The sequence below is a fragment of the Euphorbia lathyris genome, chromosome 1 (genome assembly GCF_963576675.1).
Source record: "Euphorbia lathyris chromosome 1, ddEupLath1.1, whole genome shotgun sequence".
Taxonomy (NCBI): domain Eukaryota; kingdom Viridiplantae; phylum Streptophyta; class Magnoliopsida; order Malpighiales; family Euphorbiaceae; genus Euphorbia; species Euphorbia lathyris.
The window spans coordinates 63,560,280-63,586,842 of NC_088910.1; the positions used below are offsets into that span (position 1 = coordinate 63,560,280).

The 26,563-nt window shown below is 33.5% G+C and overlaps 3 protein-coding genes and 1 long non-coding RNA gene across 7 annotated transcripts; 3 read left to right on the forward strand and 1 right to left on the reverse strand.

Annotated features, from left to right (window-relative positions):
• The first annotated feature begins 2,552 nt into the window (after positions 1 to 2,552).
• Positions 2,553 to 7,279, forward strand: LOC136235530 (lipid phosphate phosphatase 2). The gene is made up of 8 exons (XM_066025249.1): positions 2,553 to 2,747; positions 4,686 to 4,908; positions 5,036 to 5,123; positions 5,211 to 5,320; positions 5,450 to 5,543; positions 6,347 to 6,535; positions 6,649 to 6,708; positions 6,909 to 7,279. The coding sequence occupies exons 1-8, from the start codon at positions 2,578 to 2,580 to the stop codon at positions 7,106 to 7,108; spliced, it is 1,134 nt and encodes a 377-aa protein (XP_065881321.1). The 5' UTR covers positions 2,553 to 2,577; the 3' UTR covers positions 7,109 to 7,279.
• Positions 7,280 to 10,299: 3,020 nt separating this feature from the next.
• Positions 10,300 to 14,431, forward strand: LOC136235538 (sucrose synthase 7-like). The gene is made up of 14 exons (XM_066025263.1): positions 10,300 to 10,455; positions 10,550 to 10,837; positions 10,911 to 11,103; positions 11,181 to 11,299; positions 11,382 to 11,598; positions 11,669 to 11,764; positions 11,860 to 12,033; positions 12,125 to 12,241; positions 12,325 to 12,491; positions 12,579 to 12,803; positions 12,880 to 13,446; positions 13,546 to 13,684; positions 13,768 to 13,940; positions 14,024 to 14,431. The coding sequence occupies exons 1-14, from the start codon at positions 10,355 to 10,357 to the stop codon at positions 14,178 to 14,180; spliced, it is 2,733 nt and encodes a 910-aa protein (XP_065881335.1). The 5' UTR covers positions 10,300 to 10,354; the 3' UTR covers positions 14,181 to 14,431.
• A 2,461-nt stretch (positions 14,432 to 16,892) lies between these two features.
• Positions 16,893 to 17,544, reverse strand: LOC136235577 (uncharacterized). Its single transcript, XR_010691825.1, has 2 exons — positions 17,351 to 17,544; positions 16,893 to 17,250 (listed from the first exon to the last, which is right to left on the reverse strand). It is a non-coding gene; the product is annotated as an uncharacterized lncRNA (long non-coding RNA).
• Positions 17,545 to 17,678: 134 nt separating this feature from the next.
• On the forward strand, positions 17,679 to 26,409 carry LOC136235550 (amino-acid permease BAT1-like). 4 transcript variants are annotated; one of them, XM_066025286.1, is made up of 8 exons: positions 17,679 to 17,928; positions 18,092 to 18,352; positions 24,445 to 24,463; positions 24,565 to 24,784; positions 24,878 to 25,059; positions 25,148 to 25,437; positions 25,533 to 25,662; positions 25,841 to 26,409. In XM_066025286.1, exons 1-8 carry the CDS (start codon positions 17,777 to 17,779, stop codon positions 26,186 to 26,188), a joined length of 1,602 nt encoding a protein of 533 aa, XP_065881358.1. In that variant the 5' UTR covers positions 17,679 to 17,776; the 3' UTR covers positions 26,189 to 26,409. The 4 variants fall into 4 exon arrangements, with proteins under 4 accessions (XP_065881358.1, XP_065881383.1, XP_065881374.1 ...); XM_066025302.1 differs by lacking the exons at positions 17,679 to 17,928; positions 18,092 to 18,352 and adding exons at positions 21,735 to 22,486; positions 22,701 to 22,866; XM_066025293.1 differs by lacking the exons at positions 17,679 to 17,928; positions 18,092 to 18,352 and adding exons at positions 21,737 to 22,486; positions 22,606 to 22,866.
• The last annotated feature ends 154 nt before the right edge of the window (positions 26,410 to 26,563 follow it).

A 26,563-nucleotide genomic window follows, 5' to 3' on the forward strand; every position in this document is an offset into this window, starting at 1 on the left:
TATAAATGATTAGAAAATTATCCAAATACTCCAATTGCTTATAGAATTTTATTAATTGTGCATGTGATTGTAATACCGGTCGAAAGAAGTTTTTCAAAGCTTAAATAAATAAAAACATACTTGAGATCATCAATATCATGAGAAAGATTGGATGGTTTAACAACTCTACCTATTGAGAAAAAGATGTTAAAAAACATTGATGTTGATATTATTATTAATGATTTTGCATCTCGAAATGCTAGAAGAACCCGCTTCTTATGAGAATTTGTGCATCTTATTTTATAGGTGGAACTGTGAGAGATGATAATTTTGGAAGCGAATTTTTATGGTAGACTATATCGTAAAAGTGTTTTGAATATGAAGAAATTGTGAAATATCATTTTAATTTTGGATAAACAACTGTATTTCTTGTGATTTTTTTTCAAAGAGTCCATTATCTATTGTTTCGCCTAGAGCCTATATATTGTCAGACCGATCCTTAAAGATGGTCGACAATAATAGCGTTAATGGATGTAACTTAGTGTAAAATTTAGTATTTTTATATTAAGTTTTAAAGGTTATTGATCAATACTGTGACAATAGCAAAGGTAAGTGGCCATGAGTTTAATTAATTAATTAATTATTGAGTTAATTACAAAAATGGGTCAAATGGGGGTCCATTTACATATTTAACCCATTTACTCAACCTATTACATATCTAGACTGATTTTGTGTGACTTTTCCATAATACCCTCAATATTTACACGCGTCTCTCCCCCTCCCATCTGACTTCGCAGATTCCATATTATGCGAAGCTAATGTTTGGGTTTACTTGATGAATTTAATTAGCATATGCGAAGCCTGCGAAACTAATGTTTGGTTTACTTAATGAATTTCATTAGCATATACGAAGCCTGCGAAACTAAAGTTTGGTTTACTTGATGAATTTAATTCGCATATGCGAAGCCTGGATGTGTTTTGAAGCTAATTCGCGAAGTGGTATATAACAAAAAATGGCAAATAACAACGGATTCTAACATTATCAAAATTTACAACAAGATTGCCACAATAACAACATTAAAATCATAACATTATCAAAATTTACAACAAGATTGCCACAATAAACTCCTAACAAAGCACTTCAAAATGAACCTAACTAATCCGATACCAATTTTGAAGCGGATGAGTAATCTTGGTGTGCACCATGGGACACATCCATCCCAAAAGGTCTGAAGGTCTGGACTTCTCTACAGGAAGTCCAGACCTTTTGGGATGGATGTGTCCCATGGTGCACACCAAGATTGGCACAATCTCTCCTAACCAACCATTTTAGGAGTGAATGTGCCAATCTTGAGGGAAATTTCTCCCTTTGCAGGAAGGAAAGTTATCTCCCCTGCAGCCCAATACGCCGCCTTCTAGAAAGGGATGTTATGTAATCAACCACATTCAGAAAAAATTAATCGTGTTAGGTAGGAAAAAGACGATTTTGGCTTCGCGAAATGAGGATTAGCGAAGCATGTGAATGTAAATGTGCAGGGAAAGAGGTGATTTTACTTCGCTAATCGACGTTTTTGCGAGGTATGCGAGGTCTGAAACGTGACGATCTACGTTGCATATCGATGCTTTCGCGAAGTCTCCGAGTCAAATCATGAACTTTTGTACTCACAGACTTTGCGAACTAATCGATTCGCGAAGTAGATCCACACGTTTCAGGCTCTTTCTCTTCGCAGATCTTCGTGAAATCATCGATTCACGAAGTAGATCGTCACGTTTCAGGCTCTTTCTCTTCGCAAATCTTCGCGAAATCATCGACTACGCGAAGTGTATTCATGAAAAAACGCAGAAAAAACAATAGATACTTACATTTTTCGCGCCTTTCACCCTTGAAAGCGAGAACAACAATATGATAAACTGGGAAAAACGAAGGAAATAACGTAGAATAACCATTTCTTTGATGGTAACAAGAAGAAAGAAACCAAGTAACGAGCAGGAACAGGAAGATGAAGAACCATGACTTCGTTTTCTAGAATTAGGAAGTTGCAGAATCAAGAGATGAAGAGAGGAAAAAAAGAAATTCATTGTGATTTGGTAAAATGGTGCAGATTTCGTGCAATTTAAAGGAAGATGGGAAGATCAAAAGTCTTCAAATCATTAATGGAGGAGCCAACTTTTTGCGTAACCAAGGAGATGGGGGGAGCGGCCGTTCGCGTTGTGGGAAGTGGGAAGGTTAGGGGTATTATAGGAAAGTCACACAAAATTAGTCTAGATATATAGTAGGTTGAGTAAATGGGTTAAATATGTAAATGAGCCTCCCATTTGATCTAGTTTTGTAATTTTTCCTTAATTATTTAATTTTTTTTTGCGATAATCAAATTTACCCAATTTTTTTTAGAACATTACAAATTCAAGTTAATTTGACTTTTGTTGATAAAAGAATACGCGTGAAAATTCAAAACATTTACTGGGCGCAAATTTTGTTTCCTTTAAAAATTGCCCCACTTTTTTTTTTTTTTTTTCCACTTTGGGTTTTTCATTTTTACTTTATTTTCTCTTGTTTCTTCTTTCAGGTCACTTCATTGTCATTCCATATCTTATTTAATGTGTTGCTTTTCTGTCTTCTTCTTCTTTAATCAGGGCATACTTGTTAAAAGTTATTGTCTTTATCTATTCTATTTTACTTTTACTGGTTCCTGCTCTTCTGAACAGCCAAACGGATCGTCGATTCAGGAAAACCTGCTTCAAGGAATCTTAGGTTCTTCTTCCTACAGGTAACTGAACTTTGTTATATATATGCGTCTGCTGCAAATTCTATTCATGTGAAACTGCCTTCTTATGTTAGAGTTTAGTTCGTTTCTTTTTCTTTACATGCCATTTGAATTCTTCTACTCCTCGGGGAATTATAAATTCTTATGTGCATCTGAGAACAATCATGTAGTATTGCAATCTTTAGATTCTCGTTTTGCTTAATTTTTTCTTTCAATGTTTATGAGTTTGAGACATTAAGGAATTGTTTTCTGCGTCATTAGTGCTATCGGAAGTAGGGTTCAGAACTGTTGGATTCTGAACAACCAAGCTCTTCAAAAAATGAGCAGAATGCCTTAGCAGTTAGCACTTCAACACCACAATAAACTTTAGGTTTTTCACTTTTAAGAACTTCATTTCCAGGCGATAATTGAAAGAAACCGTTTTTTCTCGGAGATTAAGAGAATTATTTAATTACCCCTTCCCTATGCAATCACTCGATGTAAAAGTAATGTATAAGTGAACTATAGTTTATCATTTCTTTATTTTCTCTTTTTACTGTGAGACTGTGGCCGAAAAGATTCAATCAAGTTGCTGCTCTCTCTCTGTGCAGCCGTTACTAATATGCTTTTTTCAATTAGTAACAAGCCTTTAACGTTATCAAATTATGATTAGAAATCTAACACTTCTTCCCCCTCTTGCTAGTCCCTCTTTTACTAGCCAGTTAACAGATAAGTTATGTGTTGAACAATTGCTTTCACATGGACCACGTAAATTTGGTCATCCACCGTTAGATCTAGACGGATTAAAATCCTAAGGTGAAGATTCAAAACATCCTAAGGCTTATATTTAATCCGCTTAGATCTAACGGTGGATGACCAAATTTACGTGGTCATCAGGGTCCATGTAAACGCAACTGATGTGCTGAATTCCCGTTTAACAAATACATGCCCCTTTCCCTCAGGTAAATCATTGTACATTGCTGATTCTGTTCTATTCATGTTTCTATCTAGTTATGATTTTAGCTGAGCATGTTTTTTTTGTAAAAATGGTAGAAGTAAAGAACAGATAAGAAAGAGCAAAGAAATGTAATCTCTTTCACCCAGTACTCAATTCAATTACAATTCTTATTCTTATATACACACCATACTTCACTCTAAATTATACATCATCACAACTGCCTAACAACTTGAAACTAACTAACAATTTTGGCGCCAATTCTTTTAACTACTTATTGATGGTTGGCTTATTCTTCTAACTTCTTTCTTGTTGATTCTGCTGCCTTCTCACGTGCAACTTCATATGGTTTCTATTCATCACGTGCAACCTTTCAACACTCCGTCCTCATGTGATGAATTCTGATGTATTCTCAAGCCTTCACTTCCTATGTCTGTGCAAGATTTTTTCTATGCTTTATTGTGGTTGCCTGTTGACACCGACCAATATGATTGGGCTGCAGCCTCAATTTTTCCTAGAGGCATTGAACAATTTAAGAATTTTAGATTTGGATGAGTTGCCACAGGTGTTCAACAAATTAAGTGTTTCTTAAGGCATTAAGGCCACATCATTTTTCATTCTATGGAGAAAATAGTGTTAGATTTGGAAGGGAATGCAGAACAGTTCATTTTTCTGTCTGATTCACACTCATAAACATATCCTTTCCTAAGCTTTTGATTTCTTATTCAGTACAAGTTTAGAACACATTGCACTTGGTGCTTGCATATGATAGTCATTTTATATTTTTTAATGTCATTGTTTTGATTACTATATTTCCGATCTTTTTATTAACCATGGCGAATGTTATTTGCCTGTTTTCCTCCTTTAGAGTTGCAGTCATCAGAATGTTTTCTCTCTGACTGCCATGTTTTTCTTTTTTTGTTCTTCAGTACTATTTTGAGCGGGCACGAAATTATGCTTTTGCAATTATTGCCATCAGCTGATATTTTAATTTGAAATCTTATCAGTGATAAAATGCCAGAGCTGCAGCTGGGTGCTCACACCATAAGATCCCATGGAGTCACCGTTGCCAGAACACATTTGCATGACTGGCTGATTCTTGTCCTTCTTATAATGATAGATGTTATTTTGAATGTTATAGAACCATTTCACCGTTTTGTTGGAAAAGATATGATGACAGACCTGTCGTACCCGCTGAAAGACAATACTGTTCCTGTTTGGGCTGTTCCAGTATGTTTCAACTTCTACGGAATAATATTTATGAGATTTTTTTTTCCATTTAATGATTTAATCATGTTCTAATGGTAGTTGTTAATGAAATATGTTACTGTCTCCTTCTTTTCCTCTCTACTGATAGATTGTTGCAGTATTCCTGCCTTTTGCCATCATTACTGCCTACTATTTCGTCAGAAAGGATGTCTATGACCTGCACCATGCCATTCTTGGTAGCTCTCTGTCTCTTCTTCTGATACTTCCAGTTCTTGTTCCAGATATTTGTAGGTCGATGTGATAACTAATAAAATGAATAACAGGCCTTCTGTTCTCTGTGCTTATAACTGGAGTTTTAACTGATTCAATTAAAGATGCTGTTGGGCGTCCTAGGCCTGACTTCTTTTGGCGTTGTTTCCCTGATGGAAAAGGGGTAGGTCTCTTGGTTAATTTCTTTCCTGAAATTCATTCCTAAGTTTTTTTGTCAACTCAAACTTCGTAACAAAGCTCTTACATTTGCTCATAGGTTTTCTCAACCAATGCGTGTTTCTTGCATGTTCAGGTGTTTGATAATGTTACAAGTGGTGTTATGTGCACTGGAGTGAAAAGTGTTATTAAAGAAGGACACAAAAGTTTCCCTAGTGGACATACTTCTTGTAAGCTTCTCTATTAATTCCAAGAACTGTAAAGCTTTATGTGGGATTTTCTACTTACTTTTCAGGCTTTTTCTTTTTCTTCTGCTCTGTGTTCTCAAATTTTTATATGCATCAGTTCTCATAGCTTCTGTCTGTAACCATACATTCTATTGATGTTAATGTAATTGTTCTGTTTAAGCTTTTCTGGCCTCAAATCCAGATTCTACTTAATTTTCATTTGAAGGCTAAAGCTCTAGTAGATAGAATAGAAGTATTATGCTTCTGGAGCGTATTCTGAGATATTCCTGAATCTGATTTTGGTCATGGAGATTGGCATGGTGAATACTGTTTTGACATAATGGAGCAATTTGGTTGCAGCTGCATACATGTATTCTACCCAGATTTTTTTTAGTTGAGTTCTACACAGTTGCCAATTCATCCCATTGGAATAAAGAAAAGGCAACCTCAACAAAGAGGAAAAAGAATCAAGAGGCTAGACCAATTCACTCCATTAGAATGAAGTGATAAAGAAATTTTGAAAATTTCCTCTTCTATTTATATTTTAATCTGGTCATGATATTTTCATATTGCACTAGTTCGTAAAATATTTTATTCACATCATATAAAGTAGGAAGCTATTTGTTTTGTTTAGCAATCTGTTTTGTTCATTTCCACAATCTAATATTGTTTTAAGAAAAGAAAAGAAAAGATTTTTTTTTTTTTTTAATCTTAAAGCATTCCTCAGTTGCAGCAATTCATGAGAATATATGGGCATATTGATAGTGAGATGTTAATGAAGTGGAATTCTGTGTGTTGATATGCAGGGTCCTTTGCAGGTCTTGGTTTTACGTCATTGTACTTATCCGGGAAAATCAGGGCTTTTGATCGTAGGGGCCATGTTGCTAAACTTTGTATTGTTTTCCTACCCATGCTTGTTGCAGCTCTTGTAGGAGTTTCTCGAATTGATGACTATTGGCATCATTGGCAAGATGTATTTGCTGGGGGTCTTCTAGGTGGGTTTTGACAAGGATTTACTTTTGTCCCATCTCCCACTAACTAATAGTTACTACATAATGGAGAACTCAACTAAACCTTTTTTTGTGACTCCATTGTGAATCATGGGCAGGGCTGACAGTTGCTACATTTTGTTACTTGCAATTCTTCCCGGCCCCGTATGATATTGATGGTATATTCTTACTCTATTTTTGTCCAATGGGCTATATATCTATAGTATGTTTTCATTGCTATTGTGCATATTGTGATTTGATTGTTTGTAAATTCATAATGAGAATTCCAAGAACTTGTAGAAACTATCTGCTTTGAAATTAAATTGGGTAAAAGAGAAGGTTAAGAGTGTATTAACATAATAAATTGATAATTGTGCAGGCTGGGGACCTCATGCGTATTTCCGAATGTTGGAGGAATCTCGGAATGGGGTTCAGTCTTCAAGTAACGTAGATTGTGTGGATAATAATGTACAACAGCAAGCAGAGCTTCAGAGCGTATATGTTGATTCTCAGAATCAGAGAGTTGTTAGTCATACAAGCCCCATTTTGGATGGAATAGGGAGTGAGAGAAGTTACTGAGTTGTGAATGGAATAATAGGGATACTAACTTCAACTTGTGTTCATACTAACTACTGTAAATTCAGGTCAGGTACTATTCTGTATTTCTTTACAAAGGCAACTACTCAAAATGCATTTTTGTCAATTTTCCGTGCCTTAGTTGTTTCAATTTTATACCTGTGTTTGATTTGATATTGCTTCATAGGCTCATAGCAATCTGTCCTCTGATGTGTATAAAATATTTTGCTTATTATAAGAAGATTGCATTTAGGAGAAAAAGGTTCATAAAACGTGAAATAGAAAGTATGAATCTTTTCGTATTGACTGAAAAGGTCAACTTTCAGGAAAAAATATAAATGGTATTTACGAGAGTTATTAGGAGCTCAATGCTTATGACTTAAAATTACCTTGAAAAGGAGCTAAAAGTTCCTAAATATGGAGAAACATAATTGAGGAGGCTCTTATAAGAAATTATAATAATTATCAATTATCAATTATCTAATAACTGATAATTATTAAATAGTTCATCAACTAATTATAACTATTGAAATAAATGATTGTTATAATTAGTTACGTATATTTTTCTACTAAAATTATATCTCTAAAAGTTTGGATGGTTATTCCAACCTGAAAATGATATATCTAAATAAATGCTTAGATATTTTTGAATTGATTTGGAAATCCATGTTCTCCTCGTACATCTAAATCAAAGTTTACATATAAAAAAACCAAACGAAATTACATTATATAAAAGTTTACACAAATTATTGGAAAAACATGTGATGAATATATTCTTCAAAATATTAGCAAATTTTATAAAATAATATTTTCTAGCCATATTTTTCAATTCCTGTCGCGTTTTCTGGTAAACATGTAATAAATTCAATGAAATGAAAAACAATGGGTTAGTTACATGATTGTCATAAATAAACTAAATATTTATAAGTTTCCAATATTAAAAAATAAATTCTAATTATATCAGAATTTAAAAAACTGTTAGAATTTAGTTAGTTTTTTTCGTAAATCAGTAACCAAATTTGACAAAACTGGAAATAAAAATATAAGAATTTGATATATTTATAACTTCCCCTAAAATAATGGCTAGTTTGAGCTCGAACTTATATTGCAACTTCAGCCCATATGGCCTGCTAATTAAATCTAGTTATGATTGTGAATGCGACATAACCATTGTCTAAACAGGATTTTTTTTTGTTAATGCGGTAAATCTATATTATTTAATATAAAAAAATTGGAGACTCTTATAAATACTAATAATTTATTTGATAATCAATTCTGTTCTATGATTGGATTAAACATGTCAAGGTTAATAAACTAACAGGATTGAAAAATATTAAAAGAACAGACACGTTACATAAAACTCATGTATAGGAATAATATTTTTACATGATGACCTGTTTAGAGTCAAGACTGGTAGTCATTCAGAGAGAATCTTCTGTAGGCCTACAGATGGCATATTATACACACATGATGATTCAGAGCATTTGAATCTGCGAAATTCGCCAGCCAGTTTACATCACGGTCGCAAAAACCCAAATTGAGAGGTCCAATTATTATTATTATTATTATTATGGAATACTGAATTAAAAAAACTATATATTATCAAAAATAAAACAAAAAATTTTAAAAATTTAACGGTCACTTTATTCTTTAACTATATTAAAATTACATATATATTTTTCTAAATATTAAATATTCAGTTAAAGGTTGGTTTAAGCGGTTAAGGGTCGCAAATCGTTTAAACTAGATTTTTTTTTTGTAAGATTGCTTCTGGATGTAAAAGTTACATGTATTTTTTGCATCTTATCTCTTAAAAAACTATTTTTTTCAATTTGTTTGGAAGGTCTGATTTGACCGTTAAATAACAATTGAACCAGTTTTTTAAAAACTTTTGGTAATGTAGGATTAAAATTGATATTGATTGAAAACATTAGAGTTAAATTTACACTATTTTATATATTAAGGCTAAATATGCATTTCTTAAAAAACGTTAGGGGGTCAAATTGTATTACTATCCCTTTATTCTTTGGCCAATATAGTAACACCTTAGAGTAAGCCTGAAGGGCTTCTTTTATTGTCTAATATAAAATGATGTTTGTTTTGTTTTGGGGGTTTTAGAAAAGGTAAAGGAAAGAAGAGTTTCATTTTTTTTTTCGGAGTTTGTTTTATTAATTCAATTATTCCATTTACTTCTTTCTTAATTTTGGATTTGCTTCTAACAACTCTAATCTCGTTCCCAAATCTCCCTAAGATTTTTAATTCCCTTTCCCTTCTTTTACTAATTTGAACATTCACTCTCTTTGTAAAATTCTGCTTTAGTTTTTATTTTGTTTTTAATTTTTATTTTGGTCCAAATGTTTATTTATTTTTATTTTTTTAATCTTTGGATTAATTTCACTTTTGATCCTTATACTTATATATTTTTTCACTAAATTTTACTTTTTATTTTTGTTTTGATCTTTATATTTTTATTTATTTCTAGACTAATATTATACCTTTTTGCCCTACAAAATAATTTTGACAAAAAATTTCTTTTATCATATTATTCATTTATTCTTAAAATGAAAATAATCAGTTTAAAATATTTGAGTTATTTTGTTTTAGTTTTATCTATTTTATCATCTTTAGATTTTATGTGATTAATTTATTAAAACAGAGGTTTATTACCTCGTTTGAATCAAATAGCCATAAACGAATCACGGTTATATCATTCCATTTGTGGAATGGAAACAAACAGACAAGAGAATTCTGGGTTATTCCATTCATTTCTCCTTGTTTTTTTTTTTTTTTAACTCCATTCAGTTACCGTGAGCGAACCAAACGCACCCGCCGCCCCCTGATATGACATAATAACTTTGTTATTGGTACAGGAAGAACACAGTGAAGATATAAAGTGAGAAGCAAAGCAGTGCAGGAGATAACTTCATATTCAACCCAAAGAATGTTGAAACACATGAGTGACAGTAACCAACCCATACATATAATAATCTAAAAGATTATGCAAATGAAATTTGAAAAGTCCTGTTAAATAATTAGTGAGAAGAAGGAAAGCATATATATATTAAAGTATTCTTTTAAGAAAGGCAATCTAAATTTGGTTGTCTCATTTTAGAATTTACATATATTCCTTTCTTTCTTCAAAATGCTTCAAAGAGTGTCCTCCTAATAATACCAAGTAGCTATAAATACATACATTATAATATGCATCAATTGCAACATACTACATATATTCTGAATATTAATTGACAAATGGCTTCTGGAGGTGTTCTTAAACGATCTGAAACTATTGCAGAAACCATGCCTGATGCATTGAGGCAGAGCCGGTATCATATGAAGAGATGCTTTTCCAGGTACCTAACTTTTCCTTTTCTTCCTTCCTATCATCAATTAGTTTCTTACATCAAAATTTGACCCTTTTTCTTTTGTAACAAACAAAAACAAAAGTCTAACAGGAAAAGCGAATAGACTGCTGAAGCATCAACACATAATGGAGGAAGTGGAGAAATCAATACAAGACAAAGGTGAAAGGAAAAAAGTCATAGATGGATTACTTGGTTACATCTTGAGTTCCACTCAGGAGGCAGCTGTTGTTCCACCTTATGTTGCTTTTGCTGTAAGACCAAATCCTGGTTTCTGGGAATATGTTAAGGTCAATGCTGATGATCTCACTGTCGAAGGCATCACTTCTTCTGAGTACTTAAAGTTCAAAGAAATCATCTTCGACCAAAAATGGTACATGCCTGCCTCTCCTTAATTCTCCAAGATATTACTCAAGTATGAATATGATTTTATTTATGATTATCAGGGCCAAGGATGAAAATGCTTTGGAAATAGATTTTGGAGCACTTGATTTCTCAACTCCTCATCTCACCCTTTCTTCTTCTATTGGAAACGGGATGGATTTTATCTCCAAATTCACCTCTGCAAAGATTAATGGGAGCTCTGATAGTGCAAAGCTTCTGCTAGATTATCTAGCAGCCCTTAATTATCAGGGAGAGGTACCTTATCTTAAATATGCCTGAATACTCCATCTCATATACAGTATATAATTATTGGTTCCTCTTTCAAATTTCAGGATTTTATCATCAATGAGACAATGGATTCAGTTTCAAAGCTTCAAGCATCGTTGATTGTGGCTGAAACTCTTCTTTCTGCATTGCCAAAAGATTCCCCATATCAGGATTTCCAACAAAGGTAGATATTTGATTAACCTGATAACTTATTTCCTTTAATTAGATTCCCTTAGAGAAATATTTGATAGTCCATGATTCATTAGGTTCAAAGAGCTGGGGTTTGAAAAGGGATGGGGGAACACTGCTGAAAGAGTTAAAGAGACAATGAGGCTGCTTTCTGAAACACTTCAAGCACCTGATCCAGCCAAGTTTGAGTTTCTGTTTAGCAGGCTTCCTAATATGTTCAACATTGTAATATTCTCTCCACATGGCTATTTTGGCCAGGCAGACGTCCTTGGATTGCCGGATACCGGTGGCCAGGTGGGTAAAACATCTAAACAAATTATAACATCTTTTTATGATAACATTTTCTGATTGAATCAATATGCAGGTTGTTTACATTCTTGATCAAGTAAGAGCATTAGAGGAAGAGTTGCTTCACAGAATCAAGATGCAAGGTCTTAACATTAAGCCTCAGATTCTTGTGGTGAGCCTCAAATATACAAACTCAAAAGTTTAGATGATTTTGAGTCAATAAAAGATATTTGTCTAGATTAATTTCTGTCTTCTTTCTTAATTAAGGTAACAAGACTCATACCGGAAGCTCGAGGAACAAAGTGCAATCAAGAAATTGAGCCTATTATTGACACAAAACATTCCAACATTCTTAGAGTACCTTTCAGGACAGACAAAGGAGTTCTTCAACAATGGATCTCCCGTTTCGATGTCTATCCTTTTCTTGAGAAATTTGCTCAGGTAACTTCATCTTCAATTCTGTTTCTACATATAATATTCATCTACTTCTAATTGATGTTCCTTTTGCCTTTTCGTTTTCTCTGGTCATCAGGATGCTGCTGATAAGATCCTTGAACGCTTCGAATGTAAACCAGACCTCATCATTGGGAATTATAGTGATGGAAACCTGGTGGCATCTTTGATGGCTAACAGATTTGGCATAACTCTGGTTTAAGCCTATCTTAATTAATATTACCTTACTTCAACTAATCGCTTCATATTACATTCTAAAAGATGGCTTTCTAAATCCAGGGAACTATAGCTCATGCTCTAGAGAAAACGAAGTACGAAGATTCGGATGTCAAATGGAAGCAATTAGACCCCAAGTACCACTTTTCTTGTCAATTCACAGCTGACATGATTGCAATGAATACTGCTGATTTTATTATAACCAGCACATACCAAGAAATTGCAGGAAGGTAATAATCTGTTATTTAAACCATCCATTACAAGGGAACTGATATAATTCAGAATAACTGACTGGAAAACCGCTTGTTTATCATCAGCAAGGATAGGCCAGGACAGTATGAAAGCCATGTCGCATTTACAATGCCAGGGCTTTGCAGGGTTGTGTCAGGAATCAATGTTTTTGATCCAAAATTCAATATAGCTGCCCCTGGAGCTGACCAATCGTTCTACTTCCCCTACACAGAGAAACCGAGGCGGTTAACCGCCTTTCATCCTGCCATTGAAGAACTACTCTACAGCAAGGAGGACAACAGTGAACACATGTAAATTTTTCAAATTACATACCTTCATTTTCAAGTCAATGTTTTTGTAGTGGAAACTAAAATATGCTTGGAACAGTGGATATCTTGCAGACAGGAAGAAACCAATTATCTTCTCCATGGCGAGACTCGATACTGTGAAAAACATTACAGGACTAACTGAGTGGTATGGAAAGAACAAGAAGTTGAGGAGCTTGGTAAATCTTGTAATTGTTGCTGGATTCTTTGATCCGTCTAAATCGAAAGATAGAGAGGAAATTGCAGAGATAAACAAGATGCATAATTTGATCAACAAGTACCAACTTAAGGGTCAGATTAGATGGATAGCAGCTCAAACTGATAGATACAGGAATGGAGAACTATACCGCTACATTGCTGATACAAAAGGAGCATTTGTGCAGCCTGCACTTTATGAAGCTTTTGGTCTCACAGTTATTGAGGCAATGAACTGTGGATTGCCAACCTTTGCTACTAATCAAGGAGGGCCAGCAGAGATTATTGTGGATGGTGTGTCTGGCTTCCACATTGATCCTAATAATGGTGATGAATCTGCCAACAAAATTGCTGATTTCTTCGAGAAATGCAAGACCGATCCTGAATTTTGGAACAGGATATCAGCAGGCGGTCTTCAACGTATATATGAATGGTAAAATGAACGAATTGGAGACCGAAATCATCCATATCTCATCATACATTCAAGCTTTCTATGATTATGCATTCAAGTTTCTTTCTGTTGGTATTGCAGCTATACTTGGAAGATATATGCAAAGAAAGTGCTGAACATGGGATCCGTTTATGGATTTTGGAGGCAGATAAACAAGCATCAGAAATTTGCTAAGCAAAGATACATAGAAACGTTTTACGGTCTTCAGTTCAGGAATTTGGTGAGTTTATTTGTTTTAAGTTAGTATCATGAGTTTATTCAAAAGGTTGAATAGAGACTGATGAAGCTAATGTTATGTAATAGGCAAAGAATGTTCCAATTCCAAGTGTTGAAACTCAATCATCGGCAGGTGTGACAAGTAAACCTCAAGAACCAGCAATTAGTTCTAGTACAGTTCAAACTCCAAAATCAGAACTAACTCAAAGAGCTAAATCCAAAAGAGAAGCAGCCATAGAGACAGCTAAACCTCAGCAAAGGTTAAGATTGTTGATTGAGTATTTCTTGAAAGCTTAATTTACTTTGTAAAATGTAACCCTGAAACTATAAATCTTGTTTGCAGGCAAGAAAGTTCAGAGCAGAAGCGACGAATCAGCTCATCGCAAAGCAGATCATGGAATTGGTGGTTCAATATGGTTGCTTCTCTGCTTGCTATATATTACATGGTGATGAAGTTGCACAGGTTATACTCTGCACACAATGAAGAAATATTGGAATAGAATTATCATCAGTTGAGAAAAATCAACATGTATCAGTTGTCAATAAGGGATGTTCATTACTTTTTAACTCAGATACTAATAAACAGACCAGCTGATTCAGACATTTTAGACCTGTCTGTTTGATCATTGCTGTGACTTTAGCTGACAAAAAATTCAGTTTATAATAATTACATACATATATATATAGTGTGTGTTCATCAATAAAAAGTCATTCTCTTCTTCTGAAAAAGAATAAAAAGTCATTCTCTTCTTCTGAAAAAGAATTCAAACGCTCATCTGGATGATCAGGTGTTTGTTTATCCTTTGTACAATTACATTATAGATTACAAGTGTGGTAGCTCTTTTTCCTTTTTTTTATTAAAAAGTTATTCTTATTTTTCCACACATACTTCAGTTTAATTAATATAAAAAAGAAGCCATTAAAGCATGAATGTAAGTAGTTGATTTTCAAAGTTCAATTTATATATGGTATTGAAAGCTTAACTAGCTAATTAATTCCAGATGTCCTCAGTCCTCACATTGTATTCTTTTTAGGATAAAGCCAAATACAAAATCCACATTATACCTACAACTGGAATTGGAAATATCTTTTATTTTGGAAAAGAATCATATATACAATTGTGTTTCCTCTACCTTACAACTTTTGACTGCTTCTGGAGCAGATGCCAAGAGCTACAACTAGAACAAACAAATTTTGCCGGCTCATGATTCAGGATTTATTATATATATAATGAAATTGATTTAACCTTTGAATTATTCTTCAGAAGCATAAAACATTAATTGGAAGATTATTCTAATTAGTTGCTAACTTTTCAATTTATTGGTCTTTTCTTCATTATTCATCAATTGGTAATATATAGCTCTCTATAAATCTATTCCAGTAAATATTTTATATAAGATTGAATAAATATATAATTAGTATATAAGCAAAGAATGGACAAATATATAGAAAGCAATGGAATTTGGATTATTTAAGGTTTACTGAACTCTTCAAAGGCGTACATGAAAATGATTTGTTCAATGAAGAATGAAATATTGGAGATTATAGGCCATAAACTGGAAATGATTGATGAATGTCAAGCTACAGCATAAATTCAAAAGGCTCACTATCTTGAGTTAATTTAGAACTTGGTCAAAGTTATAATATATTATTACAATAAAAAGGATATAATTCAATAATAAAATATAATATAGTTACGTGCAAGTTCACCATTTGTTAGCATACCAGGTCAATCTGACCCATAAACAAGCATGACTCTTTCTTGTCTTCTTTCACTCACTTGTGGCCTGCTTGCCATCAATATAAATATGAACCGTAATTCTCCTATTCTCTTCATCACCCATTTCTCTTACATTACATACACAACAGGGAAAAAAAAAAAAATTATGGAGAAGATGATTTCTGGAGCATACTGTGATAGATTGAAGAGGTACTGGAGAAGAAGAAGATACCAAAAGTTATATGATGAAAGAAAAGGCAGAAGGAAGCTAAAGGTGATAAGACTAGGAGGAACAAGAGGAGAAGTAAGATCCAGGCAGTTGTCTCCTTTCAAAGCTTTGGTAAATTTTCATGATGCATATGTGGATATGATGGTTAAGCTGGTTACTAACATTGCCAAATTGAAGAACAAGCAAGTTTTAGGTGGAAAAAGCAATAAGCTTGCTAAAACCAAACAAATTACAGTTGTGTCATGTGGACACCAAGTTGTTGATACTAACTTGGTTCTTCAAATCTATAAGCGATTGGCCGCTTCTCGCCACTTAACTGACTTTTGAATACAAGTATAGTAGAATTGCCTTGTATCAATTGTGTTAATTAATATTGTAAGATTACAATAATGAACTCATTATATACTAGTACAAAAGATTCTTGGATTAAAATTCTTATATGGTATTATTGTAAATCATGAGTTATTATGACTTTTGAACACGGTTAAAATTGTCCCCAAAAATAAGAAAAATTGTATCCTATATTTTTTAAGACAATTTTTTCGTCCTTTTATTTTGTTCCCTATGCGAGCGTACCCGATGCTATAGGGGATGAAAAGGTTGATGTCGTCCCCATTTTGTGGAACGATTATCGTCCCAAACAAGAGGGACCAATGTCGTCTCCGTTTCGAAAGACAATTGTCGTCCTTATGAAAAGGAGACGACTTATGTTCCTATTCTTAAGGGATGTTTTTTTGTCTAAAAAAAAGGAACAGTAGTCGTCGACTTATTGTAGCAACTCTTTTGAAGAAGGCACACCTTGATTGAAGTCATGCTGCAATAAAAGATTAAACAGGACTCAGGAGTAGCAACTCTTTTGAAGAAGGCACATTTTGATTGGAGTTCTGCTCCAATAAAAGATTAAACAGGAGTGCAACTCTTTTGAAGAAGGCACCCCTTGATTAGAGTCATGCTGCAATAAAATTCGCCATGATGACTTGATACCATGGATCGCAACAATGAGCCTATCAAAGATATTGGTCTCTTTAACCTCCCAGCCACTCCATTATGGATAAGAGGAGGCCATTTAAATCCCAACAAGCACTAAATCCTGGACTTATCTATGACTTGAAATTAAGTGATTGTCAAATTACTATGTGCATCAAATTATACCCAAAGTACAAGTTGATAAAGAAAATCTGTAAGTTCTCATATTTTAGTAATTTAAAGCAACTATAACACATGCTAACAAAAGCTTTTCATACCAAATATTGGCATAATGATAAAAAAAAAAAACCAAGAAATATTTTTATCATTATGGCTAATTATTCTTACATTGATAAGTTAAAGAAATCTTTCTATTATGCCAATTAATATTTCTTCAACCAAGAAATCATTCTGCAACAAAAGCTTTTTCTTTCCCTAATTATTCTTACATTGATTGATAAGCTAAAAAATTTTTTGAGGAAAAACAAAGAGTTGTAAGAAAATTACATAGCTGACCAGAATTAAGCAATTCAAAGTATCAGCAAAATTATTTCTAAAGCAATATTCAAGTCCAATGAAAAATAAATCAAGCCTTGTTTCAAAGTCTCTCGTGTAGTAGGGGCAAACACAAACATTCACAGCCTCCATATAGTCTCTACAAGATCGGTGAAGATCCTTTTCCATAATTAGATTTATGGTAAGCAAAGTTTTATCTTGAAACAAAGACAAATAGTAAAAATTAATAGAGAACTTACAATGAGGAGTCTGACGAAAGTGCTGAACCGATCGAAGGAGAACAGTGTTGAACGACATCAGAACTTGATCGGGACGGTGGAGCTTGACCGGCGACGGATGCGGTTGAGAACAGAAACGGTGGAGATGGATGTGGTGAACAGAAACGATGATGAAAGTTTAATTCAGAATTTTATGAATTAAAAGGGTCCTTCTCATTTGACAGGTGGATTATTTAGTTGACAGATGTCATAAAATCTATGGAAGGTCTCTTTAAACAAACTATTGTCCATCTCTTTTCTTTTTTTGATAAAGAAAATCGACACAAATTACTAGCTATCATATCAGTTACAGTTTGACCGTTAGATCGGATTCCTTCACAAATAGAAATTCCCACTTTATAAGAAGACCTTTATTTCCGAAAAGTATAACTACAACCAACTCTGAAGATGCAAATCAATACTAGAAACCTGCAACCAGATAATGAAGATGCAGATGCAGATGCTTACATCCTCCTCGGAGATGGCGGAACCGCCATTAATTCCGACAATTCTCGATTGCAACAGCTCGGTTACAAGCAAGAACTCAGCCGTAGTCTCACGTACAAATTTCGATACTCTCTCACTTCATTTCTTAATTAGCTCAATCTATTATGTGATTTTGATTCCTCCGATTGGAATTGATTTCACCGACAACATTTTGAAGTTCTGATCTGGATTCAGAGTTTTATGAATGAGATATTGTAATTGTGTTGTGAGGTGCAGGGCAATAGCAAATTTTTCAGTAACATTCTCGATCGTATCAGTAATCACAGGGCTCACCACACTGTACAGCACAGGTCTAACTTATGGCGGACCCCTAACAATGGTGTACGGATGGCCAATAGTAGGAATCCTGACGATGATTGTTGGTTTATCAATGGCTGAGATATGTTCTGCATATCCGACTTCTGGTGGGCTCTACTTTTGGAGTGCAAGACTGTGTGGGAATAATTGGGGACCTTTCGCTTCTTGGCTCACCGGATGGTACGTTCTCTTTTCAATACTTTAATATTCTTTAAGCATCTTAATTTGAGATCTCAGTTCCATTAGAGGCATAGCTAAGAGGTGTTAAGCATCTTAATTTGAGATCTCAATTCCCTTAGAGGCATAGCTAGCTAGAGGGGGCCATGGGTAGAGGAGTGATTTAGCTTTCTGGGCCGCTTGTAGTTTATCTATTGGAAGTGCTAAATTGTACCTCCAAAAGATCAAGCCCAACCTTAATGAGTTGCACATATAATTCTTTTTGCCTAGGGTTATGCAATGACATTTTTTTCTTTTTTTCTCTTTTTGGTATGGGTAGTTAAACTGATTGGTTTGACGGGTATTTGACTTTCACAACGGATCTTTCAAATAAATTTGTCGATAAAATAATGATGTCATGTGTATTTTTACGAGTTATTTATACATGTTTTAATAACAAAGTAAGTATATGTAAGACTTAAATATTATCATTTTGGTAGTTTATTTATAATCGTGTTAGTAATAGAATAAATATTTTAAACATAATTGATGTTTGTAAAGTCTAATGTGATAATTCAAGTTAAATAACAGTAAAACAGTCTATTTAAATTTTAATGGTAAAATTAATCTTGTTTGACAATTTTAGAAATAAAATTGCACAATTTCATATGTTAGAAATAAATCTACATTTCCTTAAAAACGTTAAGGTAAATTTATACCTTATCCCATTTATTTTTTATTCTATTTGGGCGAAAGCAATACTGTTTTGATTTGGATTATATAAAAAATGCTAGACTTATTTGTATACTCTAAGCTTAGGTTGCTTCAAGGTACCGTTAATTCTAATTCAGTCAATTTTAGTCCATCTCAACAACATTGAGATAGAACTTGGAATACTTGAAGCACCTCTACTGATAGTAATTTTTTTGTTGCACTATTGAATGGTACGTAACCAATAAATAGGTTGGTTGTGACTTTTTCGTGGTACATAACCATATAACCAACTCTAACTGTAGTAACCAATATATAGGTTGTGACTTTTTTGTGGTACATTACCAATATAACCAACTCTAACTCTAGTAACCGTGGACCCCTCTCATTTAGTAAGTATAAACTACTTTAATACTGTGTGAGTCCAATTTTTTTAATAATATTGTTTTCTTTTTTAACCCCACAAAATTTATAAAGAAACAATTACTTATAATGGGTATTATCTAAGCACCAAAAGCATATTACTATCAATAAAGTTGCTCTTGGACAAAACTGGGAAGGCTTAGTCCTGTTTAAATATTGTGAAAATGAAAACGTGCTTATTTATTAATTGGTGAACGAACCAAATCGCCAAAAGATTGGGATGTGGACCCATGGCAATAATTGTCAATGATGATCCTTATACCCTATAAAATCCAGCATTTTTTTAATTTCAGATTTCTAGATCGGAATTGAAAAACAGCATCCAATTTAATTGAATTCATTGGAGTGGACGGTGGGATGATATTTCAACAACCAGATAGAGCATCTAGACGGGTATTTTTGGGTACCCATATCCAGTGTTTGAACATCTTCCTTTTTTTATATATTTTTTTTTTCTTTTTCACAATCTTCTTTCTTTTTTTAGTCAAACTTAGGTAAATAATATGCTTATTTTATTTTTGATAAAATAAGTTTTACTTTGTCGATTTTCATCATTGGATTAATTTTATACTCCATAATCCAATAGTGAAAACACACCAAGTAATGATACTTTATCAAAAACAAAGTAACCATAGAAGGCACCGTCAAACTTACATGTTCTAAAATCATCAATTAAATTTTTAATCTAGATTTTAAGATTCAATTAAATCAGAACCTTTGAAAATCACAAATTAAATTTTCAATTTATGTTAAATTCTCAATTCGGTTGTTTTATATTTTAATTAGTTTTTTATGATATTATTGGCTCGGTCCAAATCACACCAAAATAAATCTATTATATATATATATATATATATATATATATATTAATAAATAAAAATAATTGAATATATATATATTAATAAATAAAAATAATTGAATATATATATATTAATAAATAAAAATAAAAATTTATAATAATAGATCAAACCGGTTGGACAGATTATACTATTTTCATAAATCTCGGTAAATTTTAACAAGCTTATTAAATTTAAAGTCTTTCTTCTTTATTAAATTTTTTTATTGGATATAGATCTGAACGGATGAGACATATGCGATAAATGATTTAACGAAAATCAAATTAAGTAAGAATATAACAAGAATCATTTCCTATCGTTACAATTGAACCAATGTCGTAGGCCAGTCTTGATCACATGCACCTTAATGAGCATGTAGAATTTGCTCATTCACCGTTAGATCTAGGCTTATTAGAATCCTAATGTGGAAATTTAAAGCATCATGAGGCTTAGATTTAATAAACCTATATCTAACGGTGAATGAGCAAATTCATTTGCTCATTAAAGTACATGTGAAAATTCATGTGTCACATGATAGAAAGTGCATGTTTAGTTTATTAATTGGATGGTATTTTCATATTATTTTGGACGGTTGTTTCAAGTGAAAATTACATAGAAATTCATATTTTAAAAACTATTTACAATTATGTTAAGTCATAATTTTGAATTGTATCAAATTAGTAAAACCAGTACTTTTAATATATTTTAAGGATTAGAATTTATAAATTAGAAGTCTATAATATATTTTATAGAGTTTATAATTTATGAATTAAAGTTTAGAATTATTAAATTATAGTGTAAAATTATAATATATTAGAAAAAAATAACATATTAAAAATTAAGTTTAGTGATATGAGTTAGTTGTAAATTTGTACTTAAGATATTCTGTGTATTTAATCTTGTTTCAACCCTAGTCATTTAGAGGAGTGAACGTTTTCTTAAATGAAGGTATTTTTATAATATAAAGTTAATTACTCATGAATAACGCTCCAAATTTGTAGTGTTAGAAACCCAATAATTTTAAATATAATTCTCAAAATAAAGGTAGATATTTATTTTGATTTACTTTAATATCTCTCGAAACAAAGTTGATAAATAAAATTGTTATCTATTGAAATGATATTCCAAATACACACATGATATTTAGAGTTCCGTTTGTTTCAACTGCTGTTTGTTATTGTCTTTTATAAAAAAACAAAAATAGATTTTTTAGAATTTTATTAAACATTTTGTGTCACACTTAATTAATTTATTGATACTCGTACAATGATGCAAAATTATATTTATCCATATAGTGATAGCTTTTGTATTAGTGGACCAAAATAAGTTGACTGGCAAAATCACAGCAAGTTGTTGTTTGTTTTATTTCCCACACAACCCAATTAAGCTTAATATTTTAGAACACTCAAATGCTTGTAGCTACATATTGACTATTAGAGAGAGCTAAAAATTTTGACACTGGAATTTACAACTCGCTTGTTAAAGAAAGATTTGGACGGAGAGGAGAATTGAATTCTTAATCTCTTTCAAAATTTGATTTCCATATTTATTTCCTTTAAAATTTTATAAATTCCATTTACGTAATGGGCTTTTTGTTTTCCCCTATATTGTAGTTTTACGTTCAATATCAGGATAACGTGAGTTTGCTTAGCATTGACTTTTGCAAATTCCTTGCTGCTTTTGTTTACTTTTCTTCCTAGTGTTCCTTCTGTCACTGTGATATAAAACTAGGAATTAAACTGATAACAGAACATTAGATTTGTACGACCTTTCTTTCCCTTTTTGCGATTCCTCAGTCCACCTCTGTATTTGACCTTAATCTCCATTACCAAAACAGTTATTGAGGCAGCTCCCCAAACTGGACGATCCTCAATACCATAAATTTTCCATGACTAAAACAGTATATATGTTGACAAGGATATGAAAGATTCACGCTAGAAGAGAAGGGAGAACTGGGGGGATTCCGGCAAAGAAAAAGGAAGACTGAGAGCCCCAAGATTACTGCTCTCTGCTTCTGTTTCCTTGTATCTCTCCTATCGTGATCCTTCTTAACCAATACGGTTTTAGACAGTGAAAAAATGGTTCTTCCATCTCATACAGCTGAAAATGGCAAGGTCGCCTCCCTTGATTCAGGTGCTGCTCGTCTTAAGGAGCTTGGGTACAAGCAAGAGCTCAAGCGTGATCTCTCGTAAATTTCTGACTATCCCTTTTTCTTGCATTTCTTGGATTTTTGGGGGTTCGACTACCAAGTTCATTGACTATGAAATGAGTTTAAAAATCTTGCCTTTTTCTGTCACGATTTTGCAGGATGTTTTCAAATTTTGCCTTTTCGTTTTCCATCATTTCTGTCCTAACTGGCATAACCACCCTATATAACACTGGGTTGAATTTTGGTGGGCCAGTTTCATTGCAGTATGGATGGTTTATGGCTGGTATTTTCACCATGATTGTTGGGTTATCAATGGCTGAGATTTGTTCCTCTTTCCCAACTTCTGGTGGTCTCTACTACTGGAGTGCCAAATTTGCTGGCCCTCGTTGGGCACCCTTTGCCTCTTGGATTACTGGCTGGTAATCCTTTCCGCTTCTTTCCTAAGCTTTGTCTTTCCACTTTAAAATTCTATGCCATTTGCCACTTTATCATTTATCACTGATTTCTTACTCCAATTTCACTTTCAGCTGCCCGTTTATAGCATAAGTATTATATGAGTGTCGATGAAGAGGATGGTTGACTTCTTGTTATAAGAGTCCGTTGCGTATATGCCATAGCTTCCTCAGTTGCAGGCTATAGGTCAGGCCTGTTACATGTTTTTTAGACTAGTAAGCCATCTGCATTTGTATCTATCTGCAGTTTCAGATAATGGTCCTTAAGCAGATTTAGACTTCATGTCTTTTCTTTTGAAGACTTCAATTTTTGCCATAACCCCTTGGGTTGACTTGGTTAATCTATTTGATAGTATTTTCTCTTAGTCATATTGATACTACACTTCATTCTCAGAACAGGAAAATAAGAATGCCTCATAAAAAAATTGAATGCTTGTGAATGGATTTGGTGTACAAATTGTGCATATGTAAGTGCAGTTATATTTTTAGGCATTCATATAGTGTAGGCTGAAATACATGTCAACAGGTTTTGTATGGGAAACTTAAATGCAGAATAGCTGGAGAAATTGGTTTGACATTTGAGCATTTATCAAATGAATAACCTGGAAATTAAATTACATGGTACACCAAACCTTTGTAATCATATTACCCACCTCAAAAGAAACGTGTAATAGAGATAGATCACAATTGAAATTTATTATGGACCTATAAAATTAGAAAGTACACACTAAAGTTTAGGTTTCACATTAAACTTGATTTGATATGGCAAAAGTAACGTCATAATCAGAGAAACGGTTTCCTGTACATCTCATGTGCACAGCACACTGAAACAACACATGGGTTACTGAAGCCAAGTTTAAAAGGTTACAATATAAATTTAACTGGGCTTGTCAATGGGGTGGGACGGAATGGAGTGAGCAATTTCATGGCCAATAATAGGAATTTCACATCCTCATCCCATTAAGGAAAATGAGGATAAACTTATATGTATCCCTCAGGTATCTCCATACCCATGGAGAATCCCCATCCCCCAATGTTGTACGGAAACTCTTTTTCATTAGCATTTCCGTGTTTTGTATCCGTTTCAATTTCTTTTTCATTCCCATTACTGTTTCCTAGCTATAATATTTTAGAAATTATCTGGTGTGTGTTTCCCTTTCAGTTTCCATGCAACATAGCCATTCCCATTATGAGGTTTTCTTTTTTTCTTTTTCTAAATAATATACTATAACAAAACCATCCATAAATGAATACAAATTTAAATGTTGTTGACTTAAATAAACTCATCCAAATAATACAAACTTGAATATTGTTTCATCAATACTATATGGCTATGTTGCACATAAACGGAAACAGAAATGGAAACCGTTATTTCTAAGAAAATTTAGCTAGGAAACAGTAACGAAATCGAAATGTGAAAACGCTAATGAAGAAGAGTTTCCGTATAGCTATATGGTAATACATCTGATGGTTTGTTCTGAAGATTACAAAGTGGATCCTCCACAGACATGCTGATGCAATGTGAATTTGATTGTTTTCTTGCAGGTTCAACATTGTCGGTCAGGTACACTTGAGAACCGATGCTGGAGTGATAGCCTTCATCCAAGCTTGTTTAGGATGTAAAATGACCTATTCTAACCACTTCATGTATGTTTCTTTTTGCAGTGGGCTGTCACAACAAGTATAGATTTCTCACTTGCACAATTGATTCAGGTAATTATTCTACTCAGCACAGGTGGTAAAAATGGTGGAGGGTACGAGGCATCAAAGTATGTAGTTATTGCTATGCATGGAGGAATTTTACTACTTCATGCTATTCTAAACAGTCTTCCCATCTCAGTGTTATCTTTCTTTGGACAACTGGCTGCTGTTTGGAATCTAGTTGGTACAATTTTTGTTTTCATTGTATTACGTTTGTTTTCCCCTTCCATTGGCCAATCTGTTTGTTAATTCTCCGCTGTATCATTGGATTGTACAGGTGTTTTGGTTTTGACAATTCTTATTCCTTGTGTTGCAACTGAGAGGGCTAGTGCCAAGTTCGTTTTCACACACTTCAACACAGATAATGGGGAAGGAATCAGTAGTCATGCTTACATATTCGTCCTGGGACTTCTGATGAGTCAGTACACGCTTAGTGGTTATGATGCATCTGCTCATATGGTACGTTAGATTCTCTGCTCAACTGGGCCTGTAAAGGAAGAGTGCAAGCTGGCTTAAATATAACCACCTTATATATTCTTATATCCAGACTGAAGAAACCAAGAATGCTGATGAGAATGGACCTAAGGGAATTATCAGTGCCATTGGAATATCTGTTATATTCGGATGGTTTTACATTGTTGGTATCACTTTTGCTGTAACCGACATACCTTACCTTTTGAGTGAAGACAACGATGCTGGTGGCTATGCGATTGCTGAAATATTTTACCAAGCATTCAAGAGTAGATATGGCAGTGGATTTGGGGGAATTGTTTGCTTAGGAGTGGTTGCCGTTGCCATATTTTTCTGTGGTATGAGTTCAGTAACTAGCAACTCGAGGTATGATTCTCCTTGTTCCATATCTAATGCGGAGAAGTTTCAAGAAATCAATCTCTTTACTGGATTACTGATTTTGAAATGTGGTTTATTCTCAGAATGGCATATGCATTTTCTAGAGATGGAGCCATGCCATTCTCATCAATTTGGCACAAAGTTAACAGGCACGAGGTCCCTATAAATGCTGTTTGGCTTGGTGCATTTATATCATTTTGCATGGCATTAACGGTACCCTCTTTCTATTTTTTCTTCTAATTTTTTATCAGTCCAAATTATCATGATTCCATACATAATTTTCACAGTTCTGCTAATTTCCTGCATCCTATACCAATTTGATGTATAATTTTGTAACTTGTTTCTACATCTACTAATTTTGCATCATGTACTTGTTATGGATATTGAGCAGTATCTAGGAAGCGCAGTAGCATTTCAGGCGATGGTATCCATAGCAACAATTGGATTGTATATTGCATATGCTCTGCCAATCTTCTTCCGAGTAACATTGGCACGCAAGGCATTCACCCCAGGACCGTTCAATTTGGGTCGATACGGTGAGGTGGTTGGATGGATTGCAGTGCTATGGGTAGTAACCATATCAATTCTATTCTCATTGCCAGTAGCTTATCCCATTACCAACGAGACACTTAACTATACACCTGTTGCTGTGGGCGGCTTACTTCTTCTCACTGTTTCTGTGTGGGTCTTGAGTGCTCGCCACTGGTTCAAAGGTCCTATCACCAATCTAAATGGTTGAGTAGAGATTTTACTCCATAGGAATATTTGAACTCTGACTCTCCTTTTAGTAACATCTTCGAGGTTGTCTCAACCTACATTAGTAAAATTATATTTGTATGCATTACTTAGTGTAGCAAATGTTCTAAAGCATCATTCGCAAGGATGTTTCCCATGTAATTGATTGCCATTACACAGAAGAAATCATTATTGAATCAAAAGTGACTGATTTTTGTAAAAGTCTCCTTAAAAAATTCTGTATCTCATTCAATTTGTTGCACCATAACAATTATCCCATTCTCTCCTTATAAGTATGCCAATTATCATTTGTTTGATGCTCTGATTGTTGGTGATTGGGTATTGTATATCCACATTAATTTATATAGAAAGTGAATAT

Bases quoted from the DNA above. Each gene is read 5' to 3' on its own strand.
- LOC136235530 (XM_066025249.1), top strand. From the start codon at position 2,578: ATGTGTTGCTTTTCTGTCTTCTTCTTCTTTAATCAGGGCATACTTGTT. The intron at 6,536-6,648 runs GTGGGTTTTGAC...AATCATGGGCAG, and splicing joins ATTTGCTGGGGGTCTTCTAG to GGCTGACAGTTGCTACATTT. The intron at 6,709-6,908 runs GTATATTCTTAC...ATAATTGTGCAG, and splicing joins GGCCCCGTATGATATTGATG to GCTGGGGACCTCATGCGTAT.
- LOC136235538 (XM_066025263.1), top strand. From the start codon at position 10,355: ATGGCTTCTGGAGGTGTTCTTAAACGATCTGAAACTATTGCAGAAACC. The intron at 11,765-11,859 runs GTGAGCCTCAAA...TTCTTAATTAAG, and splicing joins TTAAGCCTCAGATTCTTGTG to GTAACAAGACTCATACCGGA. The intron at 12,242-12,324 runs GTTTAAGCCTAT...TTCTAAATCCAG, and splicing joins ACAGATTTGGCATAACTCTG to GGAACTATAGCTCATGCTCT.
- LOC136235550 (XM_066025286.1), top strand. From the start codon at position 17,777: ATGCAAATCAATACTAGAAACCTGCAACCAGATAATGAAGATGCAGAT. The intron at 25,060-25,147 runs GTACGTTAGATT...TCTTATATCCAG, and splicing joins ATGATGCATCTGCTCATATG to ACTGAAGAAACCAAGAATGC. The intron at 25,438-25,532 runs GTATGATTCTCC...GTTTATTCTCAG, and splicing joins TCAGTAACTAGCAACTCGAG to AATGGCATATGCATTTTCTA.